This window comes from Carassius carassius, chromosome 37, assembly GCF_963082965.1.
Source record: "Carassius carassius chromosome 37, fCarCar2.1, whole genome shotgun sequence".
NCBI lineage: Eukaryota > Metazoa > Chordata > Actinopteri > Cypriniformes > Cyprinidae > Carassius > Carassius carassius.
The window spans coordinates 14,403,202-14,429,288 of record NC_081791.1 but is presented as its reverse complement, the minus strand read 5'-3'; the positions used below and the strand labels follow the sequence as shown (position 1 = coordinate 14,429,288).

General features: G+C 40.9%; 2 protein-coding genes across 2 annotated transcripts in view; both read right to left on the bottom strand.

Moving 5' to 3' along the window:
- Positions 1-460: 460 nt before the first annotated feature.
- emd (emerin) lies at positions 461-3,827 on the bottom strand. The gene is made up of 8 exons (XM_059527658.1): positions 3,730-3,827; positions 3,073-3,156; positions 2,888-2,983; positions 2,766-2,797; positions 2,623-2,657; positions 1,041-1,082; positions 892-948; positions 461-747 (listed from the first exon to the last, which is right to left on the bottom strand). Exons 2-8 carry the CDS (start codon positions 3,152-3,154, stop codon positions 522-524), a joined length of 570 nt encoding a protein of 189 aa, XP_059383641.1. The 5' UTR covers positions 3,155-3,156; positions 3,730-3,827; the 3' UTR covers positions 461-521.
- A 1,436-nt stretch (positions 3,828-5,263) lies between these two features.
- Positions 5,264-26,087, bottom strand: part of LOC132118100 (filamin-A-like) — a 38,411-nt gene continuing 17,587 nt past the window's right edge. The window contains exons 3-47 of the mRNA XM_059527640.1: positions 25,074-25,325; positions 24,593-24,690; positions 23,840-23,987; positions 23,529-23,725; positions 23,202-23,364; positions 22,755-22,955; positions 21,334-21,471; positions 21,090-21,216; positions 20,863-20,999; positions 20,535-20,731; positions 20,323-20,436; positions 20,103-20,246; positions 19,893-20,016; positions 19,643-19,803; positions 19,477-19,567; positions 19,181-19,350; positions 18,909-19,026; positions 18,437-18,699; positions 17,910-18,228; positions 17,656-17,829; positions 17,404-17,566; positions 17,130-17,290; positions 16,860-17,027; positions 16,649-16,772; positions 16,124-16,280; positions 15,843-16,032; positions 14,395-14,418; positions 13,557-13,804; positions 12,180-12,266; positions 11,278-11,377; positions 11,053-11,193; positions 10,806-10,934; positions 10,375-10,548; positions 10,120-10,281; positions 9,822-10,025; positions 9,534-9,686; positions 9,322-9,444; positions 8,959-9,225; positions 8,554-8,691; positions 8,354-8,469; positions 7,549-7,681; positions 7,163-7,339; positions 6,844-7,062; positions 6,511-6,714; positions 5,264-6,403 (exon numbers count right to left, since the gene is read on the bottom strand). Of these exons, the coding sequence (XP_059383623.1) occupies positions 6,219-6,403; positions 6,511-6,714; positions 6,844-7,062; positions 7,163-7,339; positions 7,549-7,681; positions 8,354-8,469; positions 8,554-8,691; positions 8,959-9,225; positions 9,322-9,444; positions 9,534-9,686; positions 9,822-10,025; positions 10,120-10,281; positions 10,375-10,548; positions 10,806-10,934; positions 11,053-11,193; positions 11,278-11,377; positions 12,180-12,266; positions 13,557-13,804; positions 14,395-14,418; positions 15,843-16,032; positions 16,124-16,280; positions 16,649-16,772; positions 16,860-17,027; positions 17,130-17,290; positions 17,404-17,566; positions 17,656-17,829; positions 17,910-18,228; positions 18,437-18,699; positions 18,909-19,026; positions 19,181-19,350; positions 19,477-19,567; positions 19,643-19,803; positions 19,893-20,016; positions 20,103-20,246; positions 20,323-20,436; positions 20,535-20,731; positions 20,863-20,999; positions 21,090-21,216; positions 21,334-21,471; positions 22,755-22,955; positions 23,202-23,364; positions 23,529-23,725; positions 23,840-23,987; positions 24,593-24,690; positions 25,074-25,325 (7,283 nt within the window). The 3' untranslated portion in view covers positions 5,264-6,218. The remainder of the gene's footprint in view (positions 6,404-6,510; positions 6,715-6,843; positions 7,063-7,162; positions 7,340-7,548; positions 7,682-8,353; positions 8,470-8,553; positions 8,692-8,958; positions 9,226-9,321; positions 9,445-9,533; positions 9,687-9,821; positions 10,026-10,119; positions 10,282-10,374; positions 10,549-10,805; positions 10,935-11,052; positions 11,194-11,277; positions 11,378-12,179; positions 12,267-13,556; positions 13,805-14,394; positions 14,419-15,842; positions 16,033-16,123; positions 16,281-16,648; positions 16,773-16,859; positions 17,028-17,129; positions 17,291-17,403; positions 17,567-17,655; positions 17,830-17,909; positions 18,229-18,436; positions 18,700-18,908; positions 19,027-19,180; positions 19,351-19,476; positions 19,568-19,642; positions 19,804-19,892; positions 20,017-20,102; positions 20,247-20,322; positions 20,437-20,534; positions 20,732-20,862; positions 21,000-21,089; positions 21,217-21,333; positions 21,472-22,754; positions 22,956-23,201; positions 23,365-23,528; positions 23,726-23,839; positions 23,988-24,592; positions 24,691-25,073; positions 25,326-26,087) is intronic.

Here is a 26,087-nt window from a genome sequence, read left to right as displayed (position 1 = left end):
TAGTCTTGGCAGAAGGGGTTGTTGCATTGTAACTAACAATGGCCTTTAACTGTAACTATTATTCACAAACTAGCACTTTTTTGCCCAAATCTCTTCAGTTTTAAATTCAGCACCTTAGAATTTATTTAAAAAAGGGTTTAACACTGAAGACAAATAGTGCGCTATATCACATGAACACAAGCCCTAAATACACGACCACAGCAAGAGGATTTGACATACAATTCATGAGAAAATAAGTTTATAAAGACACTTAAATGCCCCAATGATAAAAAAAAATCAGAAATTTCTTAAAATAGATAGTCTTCCACATCTATATCAGTTAAAAATCCACAAAGTATGTGGATAAAACTTTACGCATTATGCACAAGTTTATGGATGTACGACAACTGGTACTAAACCTCACAATCTGTACTCAAACAGAATATCATTTACTCTTAATCCAGGCTATATTTTGTTGTTCTTGTACTGAATCAGTTTAGTTTTGGTGCTGATGAACATATTTAAAACATCTCACTGTTCCTCTACTGAATGCTTTTAAAGGGGGTCTCCTCTGCAGGCTCCATACACGTGTACACGTAATAAAGAAACACAGCAATGATAAGAAACACCAGGACACGAAGCCAGCCCGGCACCCCTCCAGATCTGCTGCTCTCTGGACTGGACGGACCACGCTGCATGGATGTGGAGACTGACGGGCCGGGCCGAGAAGAGCTCTGATAGGACGAGCGAGCTGGGCTGATCATGGGCCTTCAAAATAGACAGGGAGGACATTTCGTTTATTTTCATGTGAGGTTATTGTATTACAGAATTATACACAAATTGTAGTAACATATTGTAGAACGAGACAAAAATAAGATGAACACAAATAATATTGTTAAAACAAAAACGGACTCATTGTTATAGCCTATGTCTTCATCTCTGTAATCAGTCAGCTTTGACCTCCGTATGCTGTGGAGAGACGCCATATATCCAGTTAGCATTTAGGTGCAAACTACTTTTAAGCTAAAATATTTGATGAAAAAGGAACAACTGAATCTCACTCGTGGGTAAAATTGCCACCGGTGACCTTTGACCTCCTTGTGCTGGGGAAAGATCACACATATACAATTACTGTAAGCATTGGTGATCTCAGTTAGATGTTTGATAGATTTCAGATTACTGCTGAACATCAGGGTTTCTGCAGGTTTCTTATCTGTGTATGTACTGTCAAAGTGTTGTATAACCTCAAAGTTTGAAAATACAACTTTCCATTCATTTTACTAAAACAGAATATGGAAAATGTTTTCATATCCTTTTGAGATACTGTATTTCTTCTATTTTTAAGGATAGGATACCTCTACACTGCGAGTAAATTACTCGCATACACAACAAAATCTTAACCAGGTACACGCAGAGAGGGATGCAGAGGGTGCTTGAGCACCGGCCCCTTTTCCCCTTGAGTTCCCTTTTGTCAATTTATTAATTTTTTGTAATTAAATGCTTTTGTGAAGGACTGACGAACCTAACTATTAGTAAAATTAATGTATAATAATTTAGCCATAAATAAAATGATTCTTATGATGACCTTTTACCTGACGATCTCATCCGGGACGATTCCTCACGTTCAGACACCTTTAGTAATTTAGTGTGCTACCAGATGCCTTCAATAACGCCCGCGTCTGCTGGTGAGTGGATATACTCATATTATTATTATTTTACAAGAACGAGAGCATGCACAGCTGTGGTTTATATTGTTGTGTGTAGCCTGTGGAAGTAACTTTAGCTGCAGCAAGGGGCTAGAATATGTTTTTTTTACATTTCCCTAATGCAATTTTATGATTGGTTTATAAAGGTTACTACAAACACCCTTTTCCGATTTTATCACAGAATAAGGCAGGAAATATATTTAATAGTTTCTATACTAAATGATAAGTCAAGCAGTACTGCATTATTCATATAGTTTATTTATTACCTGAAGATAACTTGATAACTTTTCGCAATCGTGTGTTTATTGTCTTCACGTTTCATCAGTAAAAACGTTTCTGCTTTTTATTCACCTCAGCTACAGGGATAGCCAGATGCTTTTGTCCATATTAGGGACGTCCTGCACATCATAAATTATTACTTCTATGAGTCTGTTTTGCACTTTCTGTGAGAGAGCGCCCTCCGGCTTCCAGTATGAATAAAACACACACTGCATGAGTGTTCAGCGCTCCTGATGTTCACATCTACTCATTCTGCGTACGAATAAAACGTCAGGTCATGCAAAGACTATAGTATCTCTCTGAATTTAAATCTAGAAACCTCTATGTGAACACACTTGCCCTAATAAAGTGCAGGTATTTATTTACAAAAACCACCATACCCTGTAAAATGAATAATAATAGTAATAGAAATAATTCTGTTTCTAATTCTAGAGTAATTAAAAGGTGCAAAGCAAAAATTATTTAACTTTTAAACTTAAAATGGTCATTTCTGTTCTGTGTTTCTTTTTCAAAACTGCATTACGGCATCTGCTGCTTTCTGCTCTGATTCAAGACCTTTTGAATGCCTTAAATTGGAGACGGACATTTTTAAGACCTGAAGAAACCCCTGAAGAAATGTGAAGAAAACATAGTCAGGAAAATGAAATAAGCTACTTACACATCACCAGATCCATCGTACATGCTCAGTTGTGGCTGCCGAATTTGAAAAATGGCTTAACAACAACAATAATAATGATAACAATAATAATAATAATAATAATAGAGCAGTTATCCTTCAAGTTAAGTTCGGTTTTTACTTACGGGCTGATAGGTAATATATTCCACTTCCTCCTCTATGAAAACAAAAGCAAATTTTCTAAGTGTAATTCTACACCTTCAATGTGGGGAGTGTCAAAGTCCGTCTCTTTTTTTTTTTGCCTTACGTTCTTCTCGGTAGTATGTCTTGTCAGACGGGGAAGGCTTAGCTTTTTTGGTCATGGCTTCAATCAGTTTCTTTTCATAGAGCTTCCGTGTGGATTCTGCAAATTTGAAAATGTTTATAATTTTTTTTTTTATGACTACCATGTTACAATTTACTCAAAAAGACAAAAGGTTTAATATCACATACCTACTATGGGTCCATGTTTAATGCCATATTCATCCAGCAGCTGACTGATCTCCTTATCTGATTTTCCTCTTAAAGATGACATATCTGCAACAACAGGTTTTATGTAAAGGTTTAAGGTTTGAAACCGTGATGACTCATAATAATGTTCTAGCATTAACGTTAGTAGGCCCACTGGTTGACTGAGAAACGTAACGTAAAACCGTGAAACAAGATTATTGTATCTCTAAAGAGAGTCTGAAAGAACGAAATCGATCTCTCACAGAGAGATACAACAAGCCGCGCCGCAGAAGAATAAACAAAGGTAACTTTACTTCTGTCAGACTGCTACAACATCTGGGGCTGGATGTCACACATGTCGAAACTTTGTGACTCTGGACAAAAGACACGTCCAACGCAAAGATCAAGCGAACATGGAATCTTCTGTCAGGGCTTTCGGGAGAAAAGGACCACAAAATCGTTTTTCAGACGAATAAAGGTCAGAGATGGGGATTTCTTAGATCGAGCTAGCAAGCGAAAGAAACCACTGACACAACTTCAACAGCGCATTAGCATGACTTGGGATAGACGAGTGAGCAATAGCAATAGTTTGGTGTATTTTGTCGCCTACATATACCTTTTTTATTTTAAAATAAATTAAAAAAAATTTAATTGAATTACCTTAATCGATCCCAGGACGTTAAAAAGGCGCTTTCCTGAGCTGGGCGTGTAGCGCTGGAGGAGGAGATACGTCACGTATCACGTCCTTTGACTCCTCGCAGGGACTGGGCGTGGTCAATGCGTCGAGACCTTTCTTTCTTTCTTATTATATTTTATTTAACTCACTGAAAGCTAAATGTTGTACAAAGCGCCGTTTACAACAACATAGCTTACTGTTGTACAGTCTTAAGAAAAGCAAGAAATATGATGTAAAAAAAAAAATTCGTTCAAATACAGTTTTTCTTTCTTTCTTTTATTCATCAAAGAATTGTGAAAAATACGTATCAGTTTCCACAAAATATTAAGTGGCAGAACATCGACACCGATAATACTTTTTTTCCGCCGAATGCCAAATCATATAAATTTAATAATCATTATCATATAGGTTATCCTATATTAGAATATCTGAAGCATCACGTGACACTGAAGACTGGAGTAATGGCTGTTGAATATTCTAAAATATAATACAATATATATCTAAATACTGTATTTAAAAAAATTATTTTCTAAATAGATATAGATTATGGTCGCTTTTGAAGCGTGAACTCCTCAGTCCAGTCATTGCATTTTTTAACTAATGGAGGACTTTGATGTTTTTGAAGATGGGAGAAACCCAAACTGTTTGTTTTCGCGTTGTCATGGACTGACATCTTTTTCGTGACTCACTGTCACGCTTCTCTGAAGGGATTGGGAAGCGCTTTCCTTTCATACGAACCACATCACCGAAGCTACCTGTGTAAATTAATTTTGGTGCGAATAAAGCCAGGCAAATCATATTTATTCAAATCAAAAGTAAACGTAAAGGCCGTCACAAGGTGGTCAAAATCTTCCTTAAGAGGGGCCTCACAAGGAGGGGTCTTCAGTAACAGACAGACTCAGGGCCCTGGAAACCATAGTCATGACACTGGAGCCGTCTTACCTTATATGGACAGAGTACAGCGGTTTATGTACAGCATCTTAACTGCATGCCAGCTTTGGGCGTCAACCTGATTTACAATTACTCAAGATTTCAACAGGCACACAACTGATTTGATGAATCAGTAACTAAGCAATTACACAAGTGGATTTACTTTTTGTGCCAGTGTAGAGGTCTTTTAGCAGTAGATTTAGTGATTTGAATTTGGCATTATTACAATAATTTGATTAGATTACTAGAACATATGAATAAAAGATTTGCATGGATAACTTAAAATAATAGTATTTCATAAGAATTTGCCATTTTGATTTCATGGTGACTAAGGTAAACTTGGATGTTCTCAATTAAGTCAACTTTACTTAACTCTAATATTTGAAGTTTAAATATGCGTAATACTAGCTCAAAGGTCTCCAGACGTTTTGCACATAATACAGATCACCCAATTTCAAGTTACAGTTCCCTTAAATGCATTACACAAAATAATTTAACCATGAACCCCCCCCCCCCCCCCCTCAAATCCAGAAACCTAAACCCAACAAATCACAGATATACAAGAAAATGATAACATTTACACATTGGTTGACAGAAAAATAGTTAAGACATTTATTGTGTATCAAAATACAGCAAGTCAAAACTTTAAATTTTAGACAACTAATTTCTTTTTTTTTTTAATTCTGGAATACTGATTATACATTGACATTGGAGCACAAAGGGCTAAAGAGCTGACAAAGTGAGCACAAATAAGTGATCTTTTAACTTCCAAGTGCATTTTACACAACCAACAATAAACTCAAGCAGTATGCATCCAAAAAAAATAAAATAAAAAATAAAAATAAAAATCTCCCTTTCGTTATGCCTTCACCCAAATGACATGGTAAACATCATCTTTACTTTGTCATGCAATTTAACTTTGATTGCTAAATCACTTGGCACACAATCCTGGTTTTAAATGGCACCAAAATTACATTTTCAATAAAATGTCTTCATGGTCAAATGGAAGCAACATGCAGCTCTGCAGACTGAAAAATATTCAAAACACTCAGACAGAAGGCTAGACCCACAGAGCTTCGGCACCAGTGTTAATTCAGTCTACGTGACAGTCTATGGTTCGGCACCTCTTCACCCAAGGCAAGTAAAAAGAAAAATGCGTGTTAAACAAGCGGCTGAATCACATCTGTATTTCTCCTGCTACTAGCAATGGTTACTCTGTACAGTTATGACTGGAACAGCAGTCTTCTAAACCAGGCAAAACATTCTAGCAGCTACTGTGTAAGAGACTACATCAGTAACAAATTAAACACTGAGCAAAAGCCACCAGGACCCTCTGATTTAAAGGATTACTGAATGCAGCAAATCTAACAGGATCCAAAAATGACTGGTATACAGTGACAAGGTGCTTCTGTGAAATCCCTCTCTTGCTTGAAAGCTGAACAGTCGTGCAGCATGATACAGGATGAGAGAATCATGAAAAGGAAGAAAGACGAGACTTTTCAGTGTTCTTGTATTTGATGCTGGAGGTTTTGGTGGAGGGCAGTTAGACAGTGATGTGATACGGGCTCCCGGGGATGTGCTCGTCACCCCATTTCACCACCAGGATGTACTCTCCCTTCTCCTTCAGCTGGTAGGACACATTGTAGAGACGGTTACCCAAGTGTTTCACCAAGATCTCCTCGCAGGGCACTTTGGGTCCGTCCACTCCAACCAGGAGCATGTTCCTCCCTGCGGAGATTGATGGAAATATAGTGTCAAATGCTTGCAATTAACTGCAACTGACTGAACGGCCAATTGTTCAGTTTCAAAGCAATCAATTTCTAGAAAATTCATACCTGCTTTACTACAGTCCACACTGAAAGTGTTCTTCTGTCCTACAAAGCCCTTGTTGAGTCCAAGACCCTTGGCAACTACACGGCTGGCATCGGAGCTGCCCCAGCCTGGCGCTGCCTGCTGGCTGCTCATCACGCTGCGGGTCACAGGGTCAACTAGTACTGATGAAGTCTCATGCATGCTGTGGCTATTGACCAATCGGGAGCCTGCAAGAGACACATTTGACATTACAGACGACAACAGTTTGTCCACCACAAATTAGAAAATGATAAAACGCTAAATTTGACAAAAACAAACAAGCAACAAGTTATAATTTATGCTTTTTTTGTTCTTACCTGTAATTTTAGCTTTGAACGGGCTGCCAACAATATGGTACGGTCCACCGTATTTGATAGAAATTAGGTAGTTTCCAGGTGCCATAGGTGTGTAGGTGACCTTGTAGCCCTCTGGGCATTCCTGACAGTCCATCTTCACCTTGGAAGGCCCATCGATGGACACTGCCAAAGCTCCTGGGCCAGCTGAACTGGTGTTCACAATGAACTCGCATGGAGATCCTGAGAAGGTGGTGGTGGTGTACGGTGAGTTTAGTTCGGCTGCACACTTTGACAACTATAAAAAGATCACACTATACATGATATCTAAAGTGCATTGTACCAGTTGTGCCTCCCTCCAGACCAGCTCCATAAGCAGACACCATTCCTGGGTCTCCAGCCTGGCCAGTTTCACCAACTCTGATCTTGAAGGGGCTTCCAGGGATGTGAGAACCATTGAATTTCACATCTATCAGGTACAAGCCATTCTCCCTGGGGATGAACCTCACAGCATACTTATCTGTGAGGAAAGGCGGAGAGAGGAAGGATGAAGATAAATTAGAATTACTTTAGCTAATTTTGGCATGTGTTAGCCTTGAGGTAATACAAGTAACATTTAAGTCCATTTTTAAGTGGTTAATCTTTCTTCTGGATGCTGCACTTCTAACATGTAAATGCTTTCATTTTGAAGTGCAAGCATACGGTGCTTAACACTTAACCCATCGTTACCTTCATCGATCTCTGTAACACAGCACTCCTCAAGCGCTCCGGATGGGCTGTGAACTTTGGCATCGATGACTCCCTTCGCCCCATTTAGGCTCACAGCAAAAGAGGCTGGCTGATTCACCTTTAATCCGGACTCCTGCATTAACATGACACTGCCACACTCAACCAAGGATCAAAAATGGAGTAAAAGTCTTACACGTAACAGCCCCTCGCCTTATACAACTCTCTACATCTCTTACCTTCAGGCTAACAGGGTTAAAGAGAGAGGCTTTGAGAAACCAAGAAATGAAAACCCTCCACCCCCAGCAATACACTAAAAAGAAATGGTTCAAAGTAAAGAACAGAAAGACAAACAAGCCTTTTTTGCCCTCTTTAACCCTTTAGCCTATCATTTTAATCCATGTTGGTGGTAGGGCTGTTGGGAGCCTTTAGGACAAGGCACGAGAAATACAAACAGTCCTTCAGTATCCCAGAAACCCCAGCGCAGCCCATGAACACAGCAGCAACTGATAACTGTGGCTTTTTTGTGTGAGATGTATGCATCATTTTGACTATCAAATGGTAGAAGTAAAAGATTTACTCTTTACGCAGTTATCAAGTGTGTGCATGTATGTGAGAGCATGTGTGGTGCTTGGACATTTACCTCTCCTTTCCTGTATTTGTGATGGTACCATGACATGATGTAACGTAACTAAGTTAGATTGGTTTAATGTGAGGTAATGTTTTCACTGTTATTGTGGCTGCTGTGCCAAGGGTGGACTTGGAGTTGTTATGGGTGGACAAATGTCTGTCTTTCTCGAAGCCTCACCTGAAGACTGGCAACAGTGAGCCGGCGGGCTTCATCAGATGGTGAGGCCACAGGCACCACAAATGGACTGTCAGGGATGTGCTCCTCGTTGAATCGGATGGATACTTCATAATCGCCTGAAATGGATGGAGAGCAGTCAGCTTAGACACTTAAAACCTACCATAAGGAAGAACAGTGAGAATCCAGAACAAAAGCCTCACCAGGCTCCTGGACAATGTAGGAGACGCCGCTGGATCCATCCTTGCGGTCTTCAAATGCAATCTCTGCCTTGCTGGGTCCCTCGACCGCAATGGACAGACCACCAGCTCCTGCTTCACGGGTCCAAATGCTGAACTCAGCTGCACATGGGGAAAATGAAGCATTAAGATCACACAAATCTTTGCTATGCTAATTTTTGTGGGTGAAATCCAGTCTTTTCAATCATAATCCACACAATCAGGATTTTCGCTTGAAGGTGAAAGATACCCCAACACAGATTTTGCAGTGGGCTGTTAATGTCATGTTGACCAATGGAAAGCTGCTTGATTTGAAAGTGCATATGAAATTTAGCCAAAATGCAACCACAAACTAATGTGTGACAGAATATTTAAAGACAAAAACCATACCTGGTACACCCGCCTCCGCTCTCTCTAATCCTGGGCCTCCTGCCCGGACCTTATGGGCGCCTCCCTCTCCAAGAGGACCCACAGTGAACTGGAAGGGGGATCCGGGGACATGCTGACCTTGATACTTCACACTGACCGTGTGCACACCCATTTCCGTGGGCACGAAGCGAATGCAGTACGTGTTGTTTTCTCCCTCCATGATCTCAGCCTTGTGTACTTTGCCAGACGGGCTGGTCACCTGAGCAGTCATGTCTGCAATGCTGATCTCTGTGGATCCAAAAATTCAGAGGGTGACAGATGTAGGGGTGTTAAAGGAGGGAATTTTGATGATAATTATGTTAATATTGTTTCCACAAGTTTTACCGGGGATCTTCAGGCTGAGGTCGCACTGACTGCCAACATTGGCCACAGAGGCAGCTCTTCTTTTCCGGGTGATGCTCTCCTTCATCCGACCCTCTCCCGTCACTTTGACGGTAAAAGCACTTCCTGTTGGAGGAGCATAATGGGTGAAATTAAATAATCTGTGTAATCATCAAAAAAGGGCTAATTCTGAAAGTGCAACTGCTAGTAAACACCTGGAACATGTTGGTCTGCAAATTTGATGTTAATAATGTAATTTCCTGGTTCTGTGGGGCAATAAGTGACTTTGCAGGTGCCATCTTCCTGATCTTCAGTGTTGATATCTACTTTACTGGGTCCCTCAATAGACAAACTGAGTCCTCCATATCCTTAGAAAAATGAAAAGATAATTGAATTGAATAAAACCGATATAAATTAACGAATAAAATAAAAATATTAAACCAAAAATAATCAGATGCATGAGTATTAAAAAGAATCCAATATTTTGTTTTTGAGCAAATTACCTGCATCTCTGGTGTCAATGACAAATTCTGCAGGCTCAAAGGTGCGGGCTTCACTCAGGCCTGGACCAGTTACACGCACACGGCTGGCATCACCGATCTCTGATTGGTTGATCATGACTGAGATGGGGCTATTAGGAATATGACGTCCATTTTTCTTAATGTTAACCAGATGCTCTCCAATTTCCTTGGGCACAAAGGAAATACCTTGAGAGAAAATGCCAGAAATAGATGCAATTAGAACAAGTGCAGACTCCACACATTTCATTCCACACATTGTCACTTCCATCGTAACACTTACCCACATGCCCATTCCTGAGCATCTTAAGCAGACACGGCTCCTCCCGGCCAGACGGGGTGGTAAGAGACGCGCTCAGCTGGCTGAGGTCCAGCTCTCCGATGTCTAGAGGGATGTCAGCAGCTGAGCCCACCTTCAGATGAGACATGCGCATCGAGTCATCGCCTGTGGACAAACACAGATTTGAGGACTTCACTTTAAACAGTGGACATGAATGGACTTTTTTGCTTCCAAATTTCATAGCGGCACTTAAAGCACCTGTGATCTTAGCCATGAAAGGGCTGCCAGGAATGTGCTTGTCGTTGTACTTGACAAGGATGTTGTAGTCACCAGGAAGAACAGGGAGGTAAGAGACTGTACAGGTACCGTCCTGATTATCAGTGCAGCTGATGTCTGCCTTTGACGGACCCTCGATGGCCAGAGACAGACCACCTAATGACCACAAGAAATATTTTAACCAGTTTTTCCATTTTGGGTTGTTCACATTTTAGATTTTAAGGCAGTCCGTAAAAAAAAAACAAAAAAAAAAACAGAATGGCTAAAGCATTAGTATAATAAATAATTAAATGGGATAAATAACAATAAACAGGATATAAAAAAAGAAAAAGTTAGAAAAAACACCAATAAATAAATAGGATAAATAAAATAAACAAAATAAGTTGAATTGGTTGACGTGTGAGCATCTATACCCTCTCCAGCATCCTTAGTGTTGACCGTGAAGACTGCAGGTTTATTAACCATGCCATGAATTAGACCAGGACCATAGGCAGTCACATGACCACTGTTGACATAATCCACATAGAACTGCAGTGGACTTCCTAAGATGCAAGAGAAGGATTTCTTAATTGAGCAGTTCATATACTGATTGATCACCCAAACTTGTAAACTTGTTTGTATGTCTGGGAAAAAAAAGTGCCCAATCACAGGCTCTTTTACCTGGGATGTGTATTCCGTCGTATTTGATGTCCATCTCATGCAGGCCAGCCTCAGTTGGGGCATATTTCACTGTGACGGTGCCGTCCTTGTTATCGGTAATGTCAGGCTTGGCCACTTTTCCAGAAGGCATTCTTACATCACCTGTAAGGCATGGGATGCACATAAGAATCCTCTTGTAGAAATCAGGACATTTCTGTTATTGGACAGATTTGTAAAGTAGAATACCTGTGATTTCTCCTTTCTGGATGGTGAAAGGAATGACCAAGTCGAAGGGTCTCAGTCCAGCTACGTCCAGCCCATTCATGCCCAACTGTCTGTCTGTAGCCTGTGAAGGAATCGATCAGAACAAAACTAACCATGAGGTGGACATTGAACTCCGATTGGACTAATGGGTTTGTTTGAGGCTTAGGTCAAGTAACCAGTATTTGCTTATTGCGTAATTGGTTTAATATTACTTTTACTCCACTGTGTTTAATTTACTAGGTCATGAGTCTATATAATAATAAAAAATAAAAAAACAGCAGACAAAAGATTAATATTAAACTATACATATACACACGCATATCATGAGTGGAGATGAAGTGCACAAACAGCAGACATGACAATAGTACCCTTAAAAACCAAAAAAACAATGATAATGGAGAGGAGTATGATGAGGATGATGAAGCAGCCACCAACACTGTGAGAGAGAATGACATACTAATGAGAGATTGCAGGATCAGTCAGTGATTGACCAATCTGGAGAAGGGGTGGAGAAAAAGCCAAGCAGACAAATGACAACATGACCAACGATGATGTACCACACACACACACACAACATCTAATGCCCACACAAAAGACAATGAAAGTGTCCAACACAGCTTAAGCTCGACAACAACCAGCCATTTTGTTCAAATGTGTGATTCCCCACATTTAGTGCTTTCCAAAATGGCTGTCATTCTATGACTCAATGAAAATTTATTTAAGAGTCCACATAAAGCAGAATCATTGGAAATGAGGTGAAAAACCCTAAACCTGGAGGAAGATAAAAACAGGAGGGTGAAAAAAGGACGGACATGACCGATTGGGGACTGGTCAGTAACAGAGCATGAAATGGAGGTGGGGAGAAAAGAGGGGCGTGTCAGTACCCATGGCTGGCCCATGTTGGGCGCGTAGGCGTACTGCAGGTTCTGGGTCTGCTGCATTAGTTGATCAGGAGAGCCACCTTCCAAAGCCTGAGACAGGGCAACAGAATCAAAGAAGAAATCCCTTTAATAACCACCTCCGGTACAACGCTGCTCAACCAGAAGCCACTGTAAGAGATCTAGATTCTTGCCAAACAGTTCATCTTGAAATTAAAATGGTTGTCATTTTTGACCCTTACTTTTTTTTTTAAAAACAGTTTTTGTGCGAGGAATTGGCTAAATTGTCACTAAATGATATTTGCCGCATCACAGTGGTTCAACAGTAAACTTAACATTAACTATTATTGAAAATTTTTATAATGCTACAAACACACTAAAAAATTAACTTGTCCAGTATGCTTCAGTTGTCACAGAAGAAATGCAGAAAAATGGCTGAGAGTCCTGAAAATTTATCAGTGCGAGTTTGGTTACACAGTCATCACTCAAGTAAGGACTCAAATACAGCAATGTGGCCTTCCTCTGAGACCAAAATTTCCATTAATAGAGCCTAGAGTTTCCAATCCATGACCAAATTTGGGCCAGACATGAATGTTATTCTGACTTCCTGTATACTGTATCTTTCCTATGATCAGACTTACGTTTTTCATTAAATCGATGATAAAAGTCTCAAATCCCATAGATTTACACTGATGACTCTTCAGACACCAACTGTCAAAAATTCACATTTAAACATTTAAACTTAAATTTAAAGTTTCAGTAATTTGCTTAAACATGGTAGAAGTATTAAAACATGTCAGCAACATGCTAAAACGTGCTATTAAAGTCACATAAAATTAAAGTTTTTAAGGCTTGAAAAGGCCTTGTCCTAAAAGTTTCTTCTCACTCTATTTTAAAGAAATGTACAGATACAGCATCTTAAATCTCACAGATATCACAAAATTATATATTTCTCTATTTAATATATTGTCTTTAATTTAATATATTATCACTGCCAGTTTCTGTGAACAAAATTTAAAAACGAGCAGCGGTGTCAGAATTACAGCAGAAATACAAGAGAAAATAATTTTGCCAATACTGAGGGACTTTGAATATTTTGGTTGTTGGACAATGAGGGACCGTTGAGTCAAAAGGTTGAGAACCGCTACACTAGAGGAAAGAAAATCATACAGGGTGGAAGGATGGAAATGTACATTTTTGGGTGAACTAATACCTTAAATTGCTCGATGCAAGAATAAGCTAGAAATTTATTCACATTGTAATGATGTTCACAGTGCATTTAACATGCTATCCTGCCGGAAAGATTTTCCTGTGAGTGTTCAACATCTGAAATGAATAAACAGTGCTCCATATGAACACAGGATGTGTGTGGCATATATGTACCGTGACTTGGAAGGGGCTGTTGGGGATGTGCTCTCCACCGAAGCGTACACAGATGATGTATTTGCCAGGCTGGGGTGCTGTGTAGAAGATGTCAAACGTTCCATCCTCATTTTCAACTACATCCACATCCACCTCGCCTCCATCCGGAGTGCACACAGTGCATGTCACCTTGCCCTTCCCAGCAGCCTTTGCATCCACGGTGATGACCGTCTGCTCTCCGATCTGAATAGTTGGACCAACTCCAGCACCTACAGAATACAGAGAAAGGTTTAGTAACAGGTAATGTGCAGGCAGATGTCTTGTTATTAGATAGTTTAGTACCCATCCCTCCATAGATACATTCCACCATGCACTAGATGCAAAATGTCTGAAGCGTCAAGGTAACAGTTTTAGAGATTTGGGATCGATCATTTAAAGAGATCTACTTGTCTATGCAGGTTAAGATTCAATACAAAATGTAATTCTCCCTCTGTGACTTTAAAATGATAGATCCACTATCCTTTTTGTCCGTTACCTCAATTTCCAGAGCTGTCGATTTAATAATACAAACACTAATAAAAAAAGAAATATACACAAGCTGAGAAAAAAAAACAATATCAGTATATGTACTTTACACCATACTGACATAATAAAGACCTGGTAAGTTAGTCATTAGTCACCTGCAATTATCAACTACTAAAGTCATTTTAAAACGGCGGGAAATGCAAGATAATCTACATATGGACTACGCTATAGTAGTAGATAGGATGGCAAATTATGAGGCCTTTGGTATCAGACAGCGTGCAGTTCTGCATGCAGTACCAAATGAGAAGACTAGAGCATTATTCAAAGCGCTTACCCAAACCGTGACCTCCGATTGAGACTGAGAGACCGTGAAGCAGAGCGAGAAAAAGTGAAAAAGTAACAATCAGGGCAAAATATAACAAATTGTGAGGAATGAAGTGATGGGAATGTGAGCAGCGCTGCACAACAGGAGGTGTGTTTCTGGGTGAAGATGGGAGCAGTACAGAGAACAAACTTTACACAAAAGGATAAAAATCTGTTCCCTTGTGACAATCAGCCTGAAAACTGAGGTTTAGATTGGATGGAAAAATGGTTCAAAGAACACAGTGGAGAGTCAAAACATTCCGTTTCCAGTGGCTCCAAAACCACAGGATTATTCTGATCCCTCCACTCAGTGTACAGTGGCAGACCATCTTAAGACACCAGATATGGGTAAATAAAGAGGCACATTTACCCTCTCCTTTCTGTAATATGGACTTCAAGCAGTTTGGCTCATTTTTCAGAAAAAAAGTATTTAGAAAAACTGACACTGCAATATTTCGCCTTTTTTGCTATTGGGATGTGAAAACAATACAGGAATTTTTACCAGACGACTTAAATGGTTACAATTTTAAATTCTGAAACTTTTTTTGAAGTGCGACCCATACTTTTGTACAAAAGAGTTGGAAAAATAGGCTGTTTTCAGAACCAAATTCTCATAAAATTGACATTTAATGTAACTGCAAAATAAACCTGATTCTCATTTTATTAAGTACAACTTAAACAAAAAAAATATTGCAATATTAGGGGGGGGGGGGATTTCCCCCTATAGCCGACATCAGCCACAGCACAACCACTGACTTTATCTTATGTGTATTTGATTTCATTAGTGCAGATTAATGTTTGAGAGCTGCTTATGTAGTCTTAATGGACCGCGTTTCAGTCATTATAATATTCATTCCGTTGTCTGACAACAGAAACATTCAAATATAGTAATAAAAACTGTTTTATTGAGAATTAAAATAAATGGCTAAATTAAATTGCAGTATGTGAGCATAGGGAGGCAATACGACGCACTTACGTCATAAATATGCTAATTAGCGCATGACGTCATCTAGTTCATGTTCATGATTTATTTTTATGAAACAATGTTTCAAAACATCCCCCCTCTGTTTTTTTTCACTACTACTACTACTACTACTACTACTACTACTACTACTACTACTACTACCAAATCACGCACTGCCAGTTTCAGAGTGAAGCATGGCACTGTGTGCAGCTCTGGACAGGTGTTTCTGCTGTATTTTGTATTTTTAATCATTGAGTAATTTGATTACCACCTTAAGCAATAACAATTACATATTGATTTCAACATCACTCTACCCTACCATATTATATTGCTTTCTATGTTTAGAGCTCAATAGATTAGTTTGAAATGAATGGAAAGGGGCCTGCAAAGGGTAGCAATCATTATTGACTGGAATGGCCAATCATTTCAACTTATCCAACCCGAGCATTACATACCTGTGACTGTGCATTTGCTGGCATCTCCCGTTGGCAGGGCTCTGATACGATATGGAGAGTATGGGATCTCATCACCACCATATTTGATGAGAATAGTGTAGCGGCCAGTCATGTCAGGTACATAGGACACAAGATACGTCCCATCCTGATTATCACGAATGTTAGCCTTCTTTGGCTTCCCTTCAGGGTCCTAAAACAAGCATTAAGAACAGAACAACGCATAAAATGTTGAATGAGAGACCATGGCAACTTTATGGCTGTAAAGAGAAACATCAGCTCACAGTGATCTGGACCGCCAAGAGTCCCTCTCCTGCATCTTTGGCATCAATCGTGAACTCCACAGGCAGACTGGCAGGCACGCCGGTGGTATTCAGACCAGGGCCGCTGGCACGGACTTTACTAGCATCATGAGTGGGCAGAACCTTCACCTTATAAGGACTGAATAAAGAGACCAAGAAGAGTGTGTGAGAGGGGAAATAAACAGCAGGGAAGGACAGAGTCCAAGGGACTCTAAAAATGCACCAGGCCTGCTATAATATCAACTGCAGGAGTCGATGCCAATACCACTGAGAACTTTAATGCCAAATGAAGACCACAGCAAAAACGGATTACACTTCATGCTTTTAAAATGTTAAAAAAGGATAAAATATAATAAAAATATTATATTTTTTTCTATGTATATATTCTTAATGCAAAATTCCAGGTTAAAAAGATAACCAGAAACAAAAAATGCCTGTTTGCTAACCATTTTCAAAGCTCACTTTGATTAACAGGGTTGAAGTCATTGATCTGAGCCTGGAGTTTACCTGTGTGGGATCTCTTCATCAGCATACAGGACATTAATAGAATACGGGCCCTCTCTTGTGGGTACATAGCTGACTGTGTGAGTCCCGTCACCATTATCCACCACCTCAACAGGTTCCACGACACCTACACAACATAAATAGTCCTCTTATTCAATGCAGGGGGAAAGAAAAAAGCCAAATAAACAAGATAATTACTGAAACACTGTCTCACCTTTGGGTCCCTGCACTCTGACCTGCAAGGGAGCTACTCCAGCCTTGCTAGCATCCACAGAAAAGACCTGTGGGATATTGGCACGCACGTTGTTTCCAAGCCCCTGACCCAGGCATTTCACTTTAGTTGCATCAACAGTATCATGGACAGGTACAGAGAAGGGGCTTCCTGTGGAGGGGATGGGGGGAGGAGAGTTGTGGCAAAAAAAAATTAAAGGATTAAAAACAAATTAAAAATAAATAAAGATAAATGGATAGACATGATGCTGACCAGTGATTGGTTGGCCTCCATAGGTGACATTGAGGTTGTATGTGCCTGGCTCATATGGGATGTATTCAACACAACAGCTGCCATCTTTGTTATCCGTGCATGACATTTTGGCCTCAGAAGGTCCCTCCATAGCCAGCCCCAGTCCCCCTGTACCGGCCCCACTGCTCAAAACACACATGAAGTGAGGCAGAGAACCTTAAAACCAGACCTATTGACACAGTGACTGATTTTAGCTCAAGATTAAAACAAAAAGCAGAGTGCTGAATCTACCCACCGGGTCTCCACTGTAAACTTGTTGTGTTTGTTAGTGATGCCAGACTGAAGTCCTGGACCATGTACACGCACACGTGCTGGGTCACAACCCTCGGTCACCGGCACACGGAACGGGCTCTTGGGAACTGGGGCGTTATCGTATGTTACCTCAACACTGTGTGTGCCTATTAGCATGCAATACAGAAGACTGGTGTTAAAGCAACCCATAATATACCACATTTTTACCATTTTTAATAGTGGTGCTGAAACTCACCCTCCTCATAGGGTGTGTACTCCACTTGGTAGGTGCCATCTCCCAGGTCTCTAATCATAGCTTCTGTGCGGTTGCCGGATGGGTTATTGACACAGGTTTTTATATGATTGCCACCAGTTTTGGTGAGAGCACGAGCATCCACAGTGAAATCAGTAGTGGCCTCCCGGAAAACACCTATAGAGAAACAAAAGTGGCAAAATACGCAAAGACAAGAGGAACTACTGCTAGATAAACCCCAAAAAACACCACACTACCTTTGCCTTCCACTCCAGGTCCGAACACTTTCACTCCACTGGTTTCCACAGCAGGCTCCACATTGAGTCTGGCTGGGAAGTTTGGCACATCCTGATCACCGTAGCGGATGGTGAGAGTATAAGCTCCAGGGTACAGAGGGATGTAAGTGATGGTGTATGTTCCATCTCCATTGTCCTGAATATGGACTTCTGCCTCTGTGCCATTGTCTGAGATGATCTCGATAGTCAGCTCAGCAGGACCAGCATTTGTGCAATCAACCACAAACTTTCCTGGCTCGCCAACCTTCGCTCGCTCCAGACCTGGCCCAGAACATCGCACCTATACATGACAAAAGGGGATATGAATGAAAGAGTATTGTTCTTCTACTGCTAAAGCCGCCAAAACCACTCGCTGAGAAGTCGTGCAACATTAGGCAAAATTACGGTTTATTGAATAAACACCCCACAAAGAGCTTTTCCTGACGCCTTTTTGTTGCCTTGTTAAACTGACAATAATATTTAATTCCTAGGTTTCTAACTTGCCTTACCTTAGATATGTCAGTAGGTGCAATGGCTTCCACAGAGAATGGACTGCCGGGGATGGGGGCGCCATCATACGTCAGTTCAACCTCATAGGGTCCCTTATCTCTGGGGATGAAACGGACCTGACTGGTTTCTGGGCTCAGGCCTGGTTCAACTTTACAAGGCACCGATTTGCCAGATGGACCTGTGACCTTGGCGCCAACCTTGCCCTGACCACCTGCACCTTTGGACTTGACTGTGATCTCCTGATCCTTTCCAACGGACATTGCTAGAAAATAAAGAGCAATTTTTTTACTTGTAAAAGGTTAAAGGTGATTCAGTCCAATCGAAGGTTATTTGTATAGCACTTTTCACAACATTGTTTCAAAGCATCCTCACAGATGTTTCAATGTTACATTCAGTCAGAGATGTCAAAGCATCTCCCATTCGTGAGTCAGGTTAACCGGCAAGCTAGACAAGTAAAGTGAAAAAACTTACTATCTCCAATACCAGCCACTTTAACTTTACTGAGGTCCACGGATGGAGTGACTGCTACAGCAAACGGGCTCTTGGGAATGGGATCACCACCATATGTGACATTCAAACCCATGTTGCCCTACAGAAGAAAAGGAGCACTTAAATTGCACCAGTACTCAAATTGCAAAACAACATTTAGAAAACCATAGTTACAATATTCAAACACTGCAATATTCTATTCAAAAACCAAGCATCACCCTTCATGGAGACTACAACAGCAAACATCGGCTCACCTGTTGAACAGGGGTGTATTTAACAGTGTGGGTGCCGTCATGATTGTTGATTATGTCAAAGTCACGGACCGCCTCTCCCTTGGCGGGTCCAGTGAACTGAGCGTCAAGCCTAGCTTTGCCTGCGGCCTTGGTGTTCACAGTGAAGTGAGTGGGTTTGTTCAGCTCCACACCTTGAAAAGAAATAACCGCATTGGAGATTCACCTTTAAACTAAAAAAAACTAAACTGAAAAACAAACTTTTTGGTCCTACTAAATAATGGTCCTCCATTTTTTATTTTTTATAGTTTTTCCCTCACCAGTACGGTTGAGTCCAGGGCCTTCTGCTTTAACCTTGCTGGCATCATGAGAGGGATCTACCTTGATTCTGATGGGCGTCAGGGGAATGGCCTAGAAAACAAAACGAGTTTGAATAAAAGAAACCTCACTAGACCATTCACCACATACTCTTATGCTTCCTCTTACCTGATCAGCAAATAGCACCATGATTGTGTAGCTGCCCGCTCCAGGTGGGGTGTATTTGACGGTGAATGTGTCATTGTCATTTCTAATGATGTCGAAATCGATGTCAGCCTCAGCAGGTCCCATAACACCTGGGGCGCATTTGATGCCTATGCTGATGTCACCTTGAAAGACAGAGGACAAAAACACTAAGCTTATTTTCCCCCAAAAACCGAACTCTAAAAGTACTAGATGAGAAACTTCGAGTTCTTACCCTGTCCCGCCTCCGCACAATCCACAGTGAAGTAGGTTGGTTCATATGCCTTCAGGCCAGTCTTGGCCACTCCAGGTCCTGATACTTTCACCTTATTGGGATGGCACCCTGCCCCAATGTTCATCTACACAACAAAAGCAGTGAGAACACATTAAAACACTTTTCATTAGTAATTCTAAGGACGTTAACCATATCTGAATGACTACCCACCCTGAATGGGCTCTCTGGGATGTTGACTCCGCCCCAGGACACCATCACTGTGTGTTTGAGCGGTTTTCGTGGGGTGTAGCTGCAGCTGTATGTTCCGTTACTGTTGTCCTTCACCTGCACATCCACTGGGTTTCCATCACGGTCCTGAGAGGGAAAGAGCTTGTTAGTGCTTTGAATTAGAGTGATGAGTAAGTCATGAGCCATAAAGCAGAATCCACACCTGAGCTTGAATCTTTAGAGGAGCTTTGCCACCTAGTTTGGCATCTACGGTGAACTCTGCTGGTTTGCCGACTGAAAGGCCAGAGCTCTGCAGACCTGGACCATAAGCCTTCACCTGATTTACAAAATGAGACGCATCAACAGGACTACCAGCTGCTCATGTAAGGAATAATTTCACATCAAATATTTCTAGAAAGAAGGCAGATTAATTACCTTGTCAGGGTAGAAGTCTTTTCCTGGAGCAGGAACGACTTCGGCCATGAAAGGGCTGAGCTGGATGTCCTCGTTCTTACAGAGAACATGAACTGCATATTCACCTGGTTCTGTGGGCCAGTACCTCACATCACAGGAGCCATCGCCCTTATCATCACATTCGATCTTAGCCGGGGATGGGCCCTCCACTGAGAACCCTGAATGGAGAATTCCCAAGTACATTTTGGATTAAATATATATATAATATATACACACACACACACACACACACACACACACAACTATGTTGTTCAAACAGACGGATGAAAGCAGAGCTAATGGAACATACCTAAAGTGCCCACGTCATCCCCGAGAGCTTCCACCACAAAGTCAGCCGACTTGCCTACCACACCACTCTCCAGTCCTGGACCCCATGCCCTGACCTGCTGCGGTCCTGCTTCGGATCCAATTTTTACCTCAAATGGACTGGAAACAAGAAAAAGGAATTGACATTTACCAAGTCCAATCACTACTCTCTTACTGGGAATAGAAACCCACTGCATGAGGTTAATTTACCTGCGTGGGATGTTTTGTCCACCCCATGTGATTGTGATGATATAATTCCCAGGTGTGGTGGGGTAATATTCATAGCTGTACACGCCATCTCCCAGATCCTTCTTCTTACAGGGCTCCTCAAGACCCTCTGCACAACGCATTTAGTTGTTGGGTAATTAGCTCTTTAAATATCTGTACTATAGCTTAAGTTAATACAGAGGGTTCTGCACTGTAAACATTGTGAATGAGTATGGCATCCACTCACTGGGCCCTTTGATGGTGACTTTGAGGTCTCCGGTGCCAGCTCCTTTGGTGTAAACCTTGAACTCCGCGGTCTCCTTGATTCTCAAGCCTTTAGGCTGCAGACCACGGCCCTTGGCTTTACACAGGCTTGGATTACAGGCTGGTGAGAACATAACCAAGTTAGTACAAATTTGAATTGTGGATGGATTTACAAAAAGAAAGGATTCAACAGAAAACGCAACATCCCAATTAGTAAATAAAATAAGATATAAAAGATACATTTTGAAATTTATAGAATTAACTCACAATTGAGAAATAGTATCACTAAGTATAATGCAAGATATCCTTGCACAAGTAGAGTTAACAGTCTTTTTGTGGTCATTACAGGATTGAAATGCACTGACTGTCTGTGAAGAGCAGTGTAGGTGCTAGTTCACAAAACAGTCTCATGTTAACATGTATAGTCGAGAACATGCTTTCGAAACTGTTCAATATTTCAATGTAATGCCTTGCAACACAGACTTCGACTGTACACTGCATTACTGAATTGTGTCTGGCATTTACAAACTAAGGGACAAGTTGACATTTGATTTCAATTATTTTAAAAATAAGAGAAACGTACTGCAGCTCTGTTCTTCAAAAAAAGCAGGCAGGAAAACACGGAGCATACTGCGGGAGAGATACTAGGCTCTGCTCGTGGTGTAAGCTTATCTCTTTTTTTTGTCTTTATCCAAACAGCCTTACAAGAGGAAGTGGTAAGAATGACTGTACAGTACTGAATTATACTGGCGGAAAAACGGTCTGATGATAAAACGCTATTTTTAAATGTTCCATTTGACTATTGCTACACACATTACCGAGTCACAGGAATTTTGCTTGGCTTACAACGCCATGGATCACATTGTCTACACGCGCCTCTGGAGAAATGAACATCTATTAGCACTTATATGGGCAGTTAAACGGTTTCTGGTCAGTATAACTTGCGGTCCAAAATTAGGTCATGTAATGTCATTGGCACTGAAAAGGGTTTGTAGCCTAAAGTGAGGGGCAACTGAAAACACCAGGACATTGACAGAAAAGCAGCAGGTCAAGTACCCAAGACATATCCAAGGAAACAGGAAATGACATCAAAAGCCAAAAGGAGGCCGATCCAAAGAGAAAAGGAGAGATACCAGTGGATGTAGACGACACTTGTCCTTCAAAAGGAGAGACACAATTGCCGGTGAAGAAAAGCAGAGGAAAAAGGCAGCAAGAAAAAGCAATGCAGGCAAGGACAGATAACAGAAACCTAAGCTTTTAAATCAAGTTTTGTACATGCTATTCATAGGTAATGGCCTTTCCATGCCTCATTAAAATGAATCCTGTGCCGATATATCCCTTTCACCTACTTCCCTTTCCTGTCTTACACAATATATTCATGCATAGCCCTTATCTGCATCTTACCCTCTCCCACATGGACAGTGTAAGGGCTCTTAGAGATCTGCCCCCCAGCGAAGGTGATATAGATTGTGTGCTGGCCCTCCTGAGTGGGCTTGTAGGTGCATCGGTAGCTGCTGTTGCCCTTATCCTCAACACTGCACTCAACGGTGCCCTTCTTTCCACTCGGGTCCATAATGACCACCTCCACCTCTCCTACTCCAGCACCTGAGAAACAACAAGTCTCATTTAAATGGTATTTATGGTTGGTTTAGGTTAAATCACATTAATTTAGATAAACTAATAATATGATGTTTATTTTGTCTACTTCTATCTTTATTTAGCTAAAAAAAAAAAAAAAAAAAAAAAATAATAATAATAATAATAATAATAATAATAATAAGTACTTTATTTTTTAAAAGAGTCATCTACAACCAAAATAAGCAGAACGCATGATATACTAAGGACAAGTACCAGCTGTGTAGACATCAAAGTATGTGGTCTTGTTGGCAATGTTGCCAGCAGGCTCAAGTCCTGGGCCCTGGGCAGTGACCTTGCTGGAGTCTCCCTGAGCCATTCCCACATCTACCTCAAAAGGGCTCTTGGAGATGTGTTGCCCTGCAAACAACACTGTCACCTAGGAGAACAGACACCGGTCTATTACAAACCACGCAAGACCTGTTTGCTTCCATCTGATGATGCACTACCTTTAATTTAAAAATATCAGTGTATAATTTTATTTATTTTTTGGGGGAGGGGGGCATTATGTTCCATCTGTTTCATGTAAACACTTCTGGGTACCTTGTGTTGTCCAGTGACTTTTGGTACATAGAATACGGCATAGGTGCGGTTCTTGTCATTGTTGGCTGTAACTTTGGCCTCTTCACGGTGGCCGGCTGGGTCTTCCACGTAAACAAGAACCTCTCCCTGACCAGCACTGATGGTCTCAACAGTGAACACTGCCTTCTTCATCACAACATTACCTGTGGGCTCAATTCCTGCATGGCACAGAACAATACCCATGAGTCTCAAACACTTATATTAAAAAAAAATCAGTTTCAGATAGAAATAAAATAAAAACCATAGCAAATATGCAGCTGGTCACGGTTTACCTGGTCCATAGGCACGGGCCTTTTTGGGGTTGAGTTTGGGCCGCAGGGGGGCACCGGGCTTGAGTTTGGCTTTGGGGAACTGGGACAGGTAAGTCATAACAGAGTGCTCGTCCACATTGGGATCAACAATTTCTTCTGGAGTGATCACCTGGTGAAGAAACAAGGCATGCAATTTAACCTAAATCAACTTAAACTTATGCATTTTGTAAACATTTTGTAAAATAAGGTGTTCTTATCGTGCCATGCCAACAGGAAGTGTATTAAGATGCAACTTAAAGTCTGTATCATAGAAACATCAGCCCTAGGGACGGAAACACCTAACCACACGCATAACTGACTGCACGCGACATGCCAGCCTTGGCACACCATCACCATGCGCCGTGACAAAGAAACCTCACTAGGTAGTTTCGATACATCAGTACAGAAAAAGTGATTTGACTGTTCCCCATGTCTATTTCTTCAAAGAAAAAAAAAAGGGTTTACCCATAAACACTACTGTAATACTAGGTGATACTAGGTGATATTGTGTGCTGCAACTGTACTGTTATGACCAAGGTGAAACGATTGTGGCGTGACAGAGCCAAATGCTTTTTCATTTGTTTCCTTTCCAATTCAGGTCATGATGAAACCACAAAAGCCATGGTTGCTGCACTGAATTAGAAACATGCCAGGTGGGGGCTCTAGAACATTCTGTTCTCTGATTATTCAGTAGTTAATGAAAAGGCCAGTGATAACTGATCTAAGATAAAGTACCTGAGGAACACCAAGCCAGTCATCAGCCTGCTGCATGGCCTCCCTGGCATTGTCCACAGGCTTGGTCTGGTCCCAGGAGTCCCAGTCTGGACAGAGACCTATAAACCAAAAACAAAAAATATTGTATTTCTTCTCATTTTCTAAGGACTGTGTCAGATTTCCTTTAAAATACTTTGTGTTGCTATCGACATCATGAAAAAAACTTCATTAAAAAATAAAAATAATTATAATAATAATAATAATGATTCAATTTATTACTCATTATAACTACAAATTCATGCAGGGACCTTGCATTTATGCATTCAATTTAATAAAAATACTGTACATGAACAATCTGAGCAAATGTATAAATTTAAGTATATTGATCATGTGGACCGAACATGCCTAATAGGAACACCAAATTTAATACTAAAGACATTCTCAGACCACTAAACCCCTGAGATTTCTAAATTCCCACAAAACACCATCTCAGATATTTTACCTGGAGCACAACTGTCCACCAAAGCGCCAAGGGCTTTCCCTGACTGCCAGTCCCGGCTGAAGTTGGTGATGGGCAGCTCGGGCAGCTTGTTCTGGATCCATCCAAGCAGCCGCTGTTTGGGGGTCTTCTGCTTGCTTTCTTCGGTCTCCTCCTCCTCGTCCCACATGGGCATGGAGATGGAATAATGGAGAATCAGAGTCCATATCATACCCAGGATCAGCTTCAGGTTCCCATCCACTATGGCCTTACTGTCTGTAACACAGAGAGAAGAGTTACACAGAGTTTGCCAAAATGCATTAGAGTAAATAAATTATCATCATCATCTGAGGGCGTTCGTATCTACAACCCGAATTCTGGAAAAGTTGGGACGTTTTTTAAATTTTAATAAAATGAAAACTAAAAGACTTTCAAATCACATGAGCCAATATTTTATTCACAATAGAACATAGATAACATAGCAAATGTTTAAACTGAGAAAGTTTACAATTTTATGCACAAAATGAGCTCATTTCAATTTTGATTTCTGCTACAGGTCTCAAAATAGTTGGGACGGGGCATGTTTACCATGGTGTAGCATCTCCTTTTCTTTTCAAAACAGTTTGAAGACGTCTGGGCATTGAGGCTATGAGTTGCTGGAGTTTTGCTGTTGGAATTTGGTCCCATTCTTGCCTTATATAGATTTCCAGCTGCTGAAGAGTTCGTGGTCGTCTTTGACGTATTTTTCGTTTAATGATGCGCCAAATGTTCTCTATAGGTGAAAGATCTGGACTGCAGGCAGGCCAGGTTAGCACCCGGACTCTTCTACGACGAAGCCATGCTGTTGTTATAGCTGCAGTATGTGGTTTTGCATTGTCCTTCTGAAATAAACAAGGCCTTCCCTGAAATAGACGTTGTTTGGAGGGAAGCATATGTTGCTCTAAAACCTTTATATACCTTTCAGCATTCACAGAGCCTTCCAAAACATGCAAGCTGCCCATACCGTATGCACTTATGCACCCCCATACCATCAGAGAT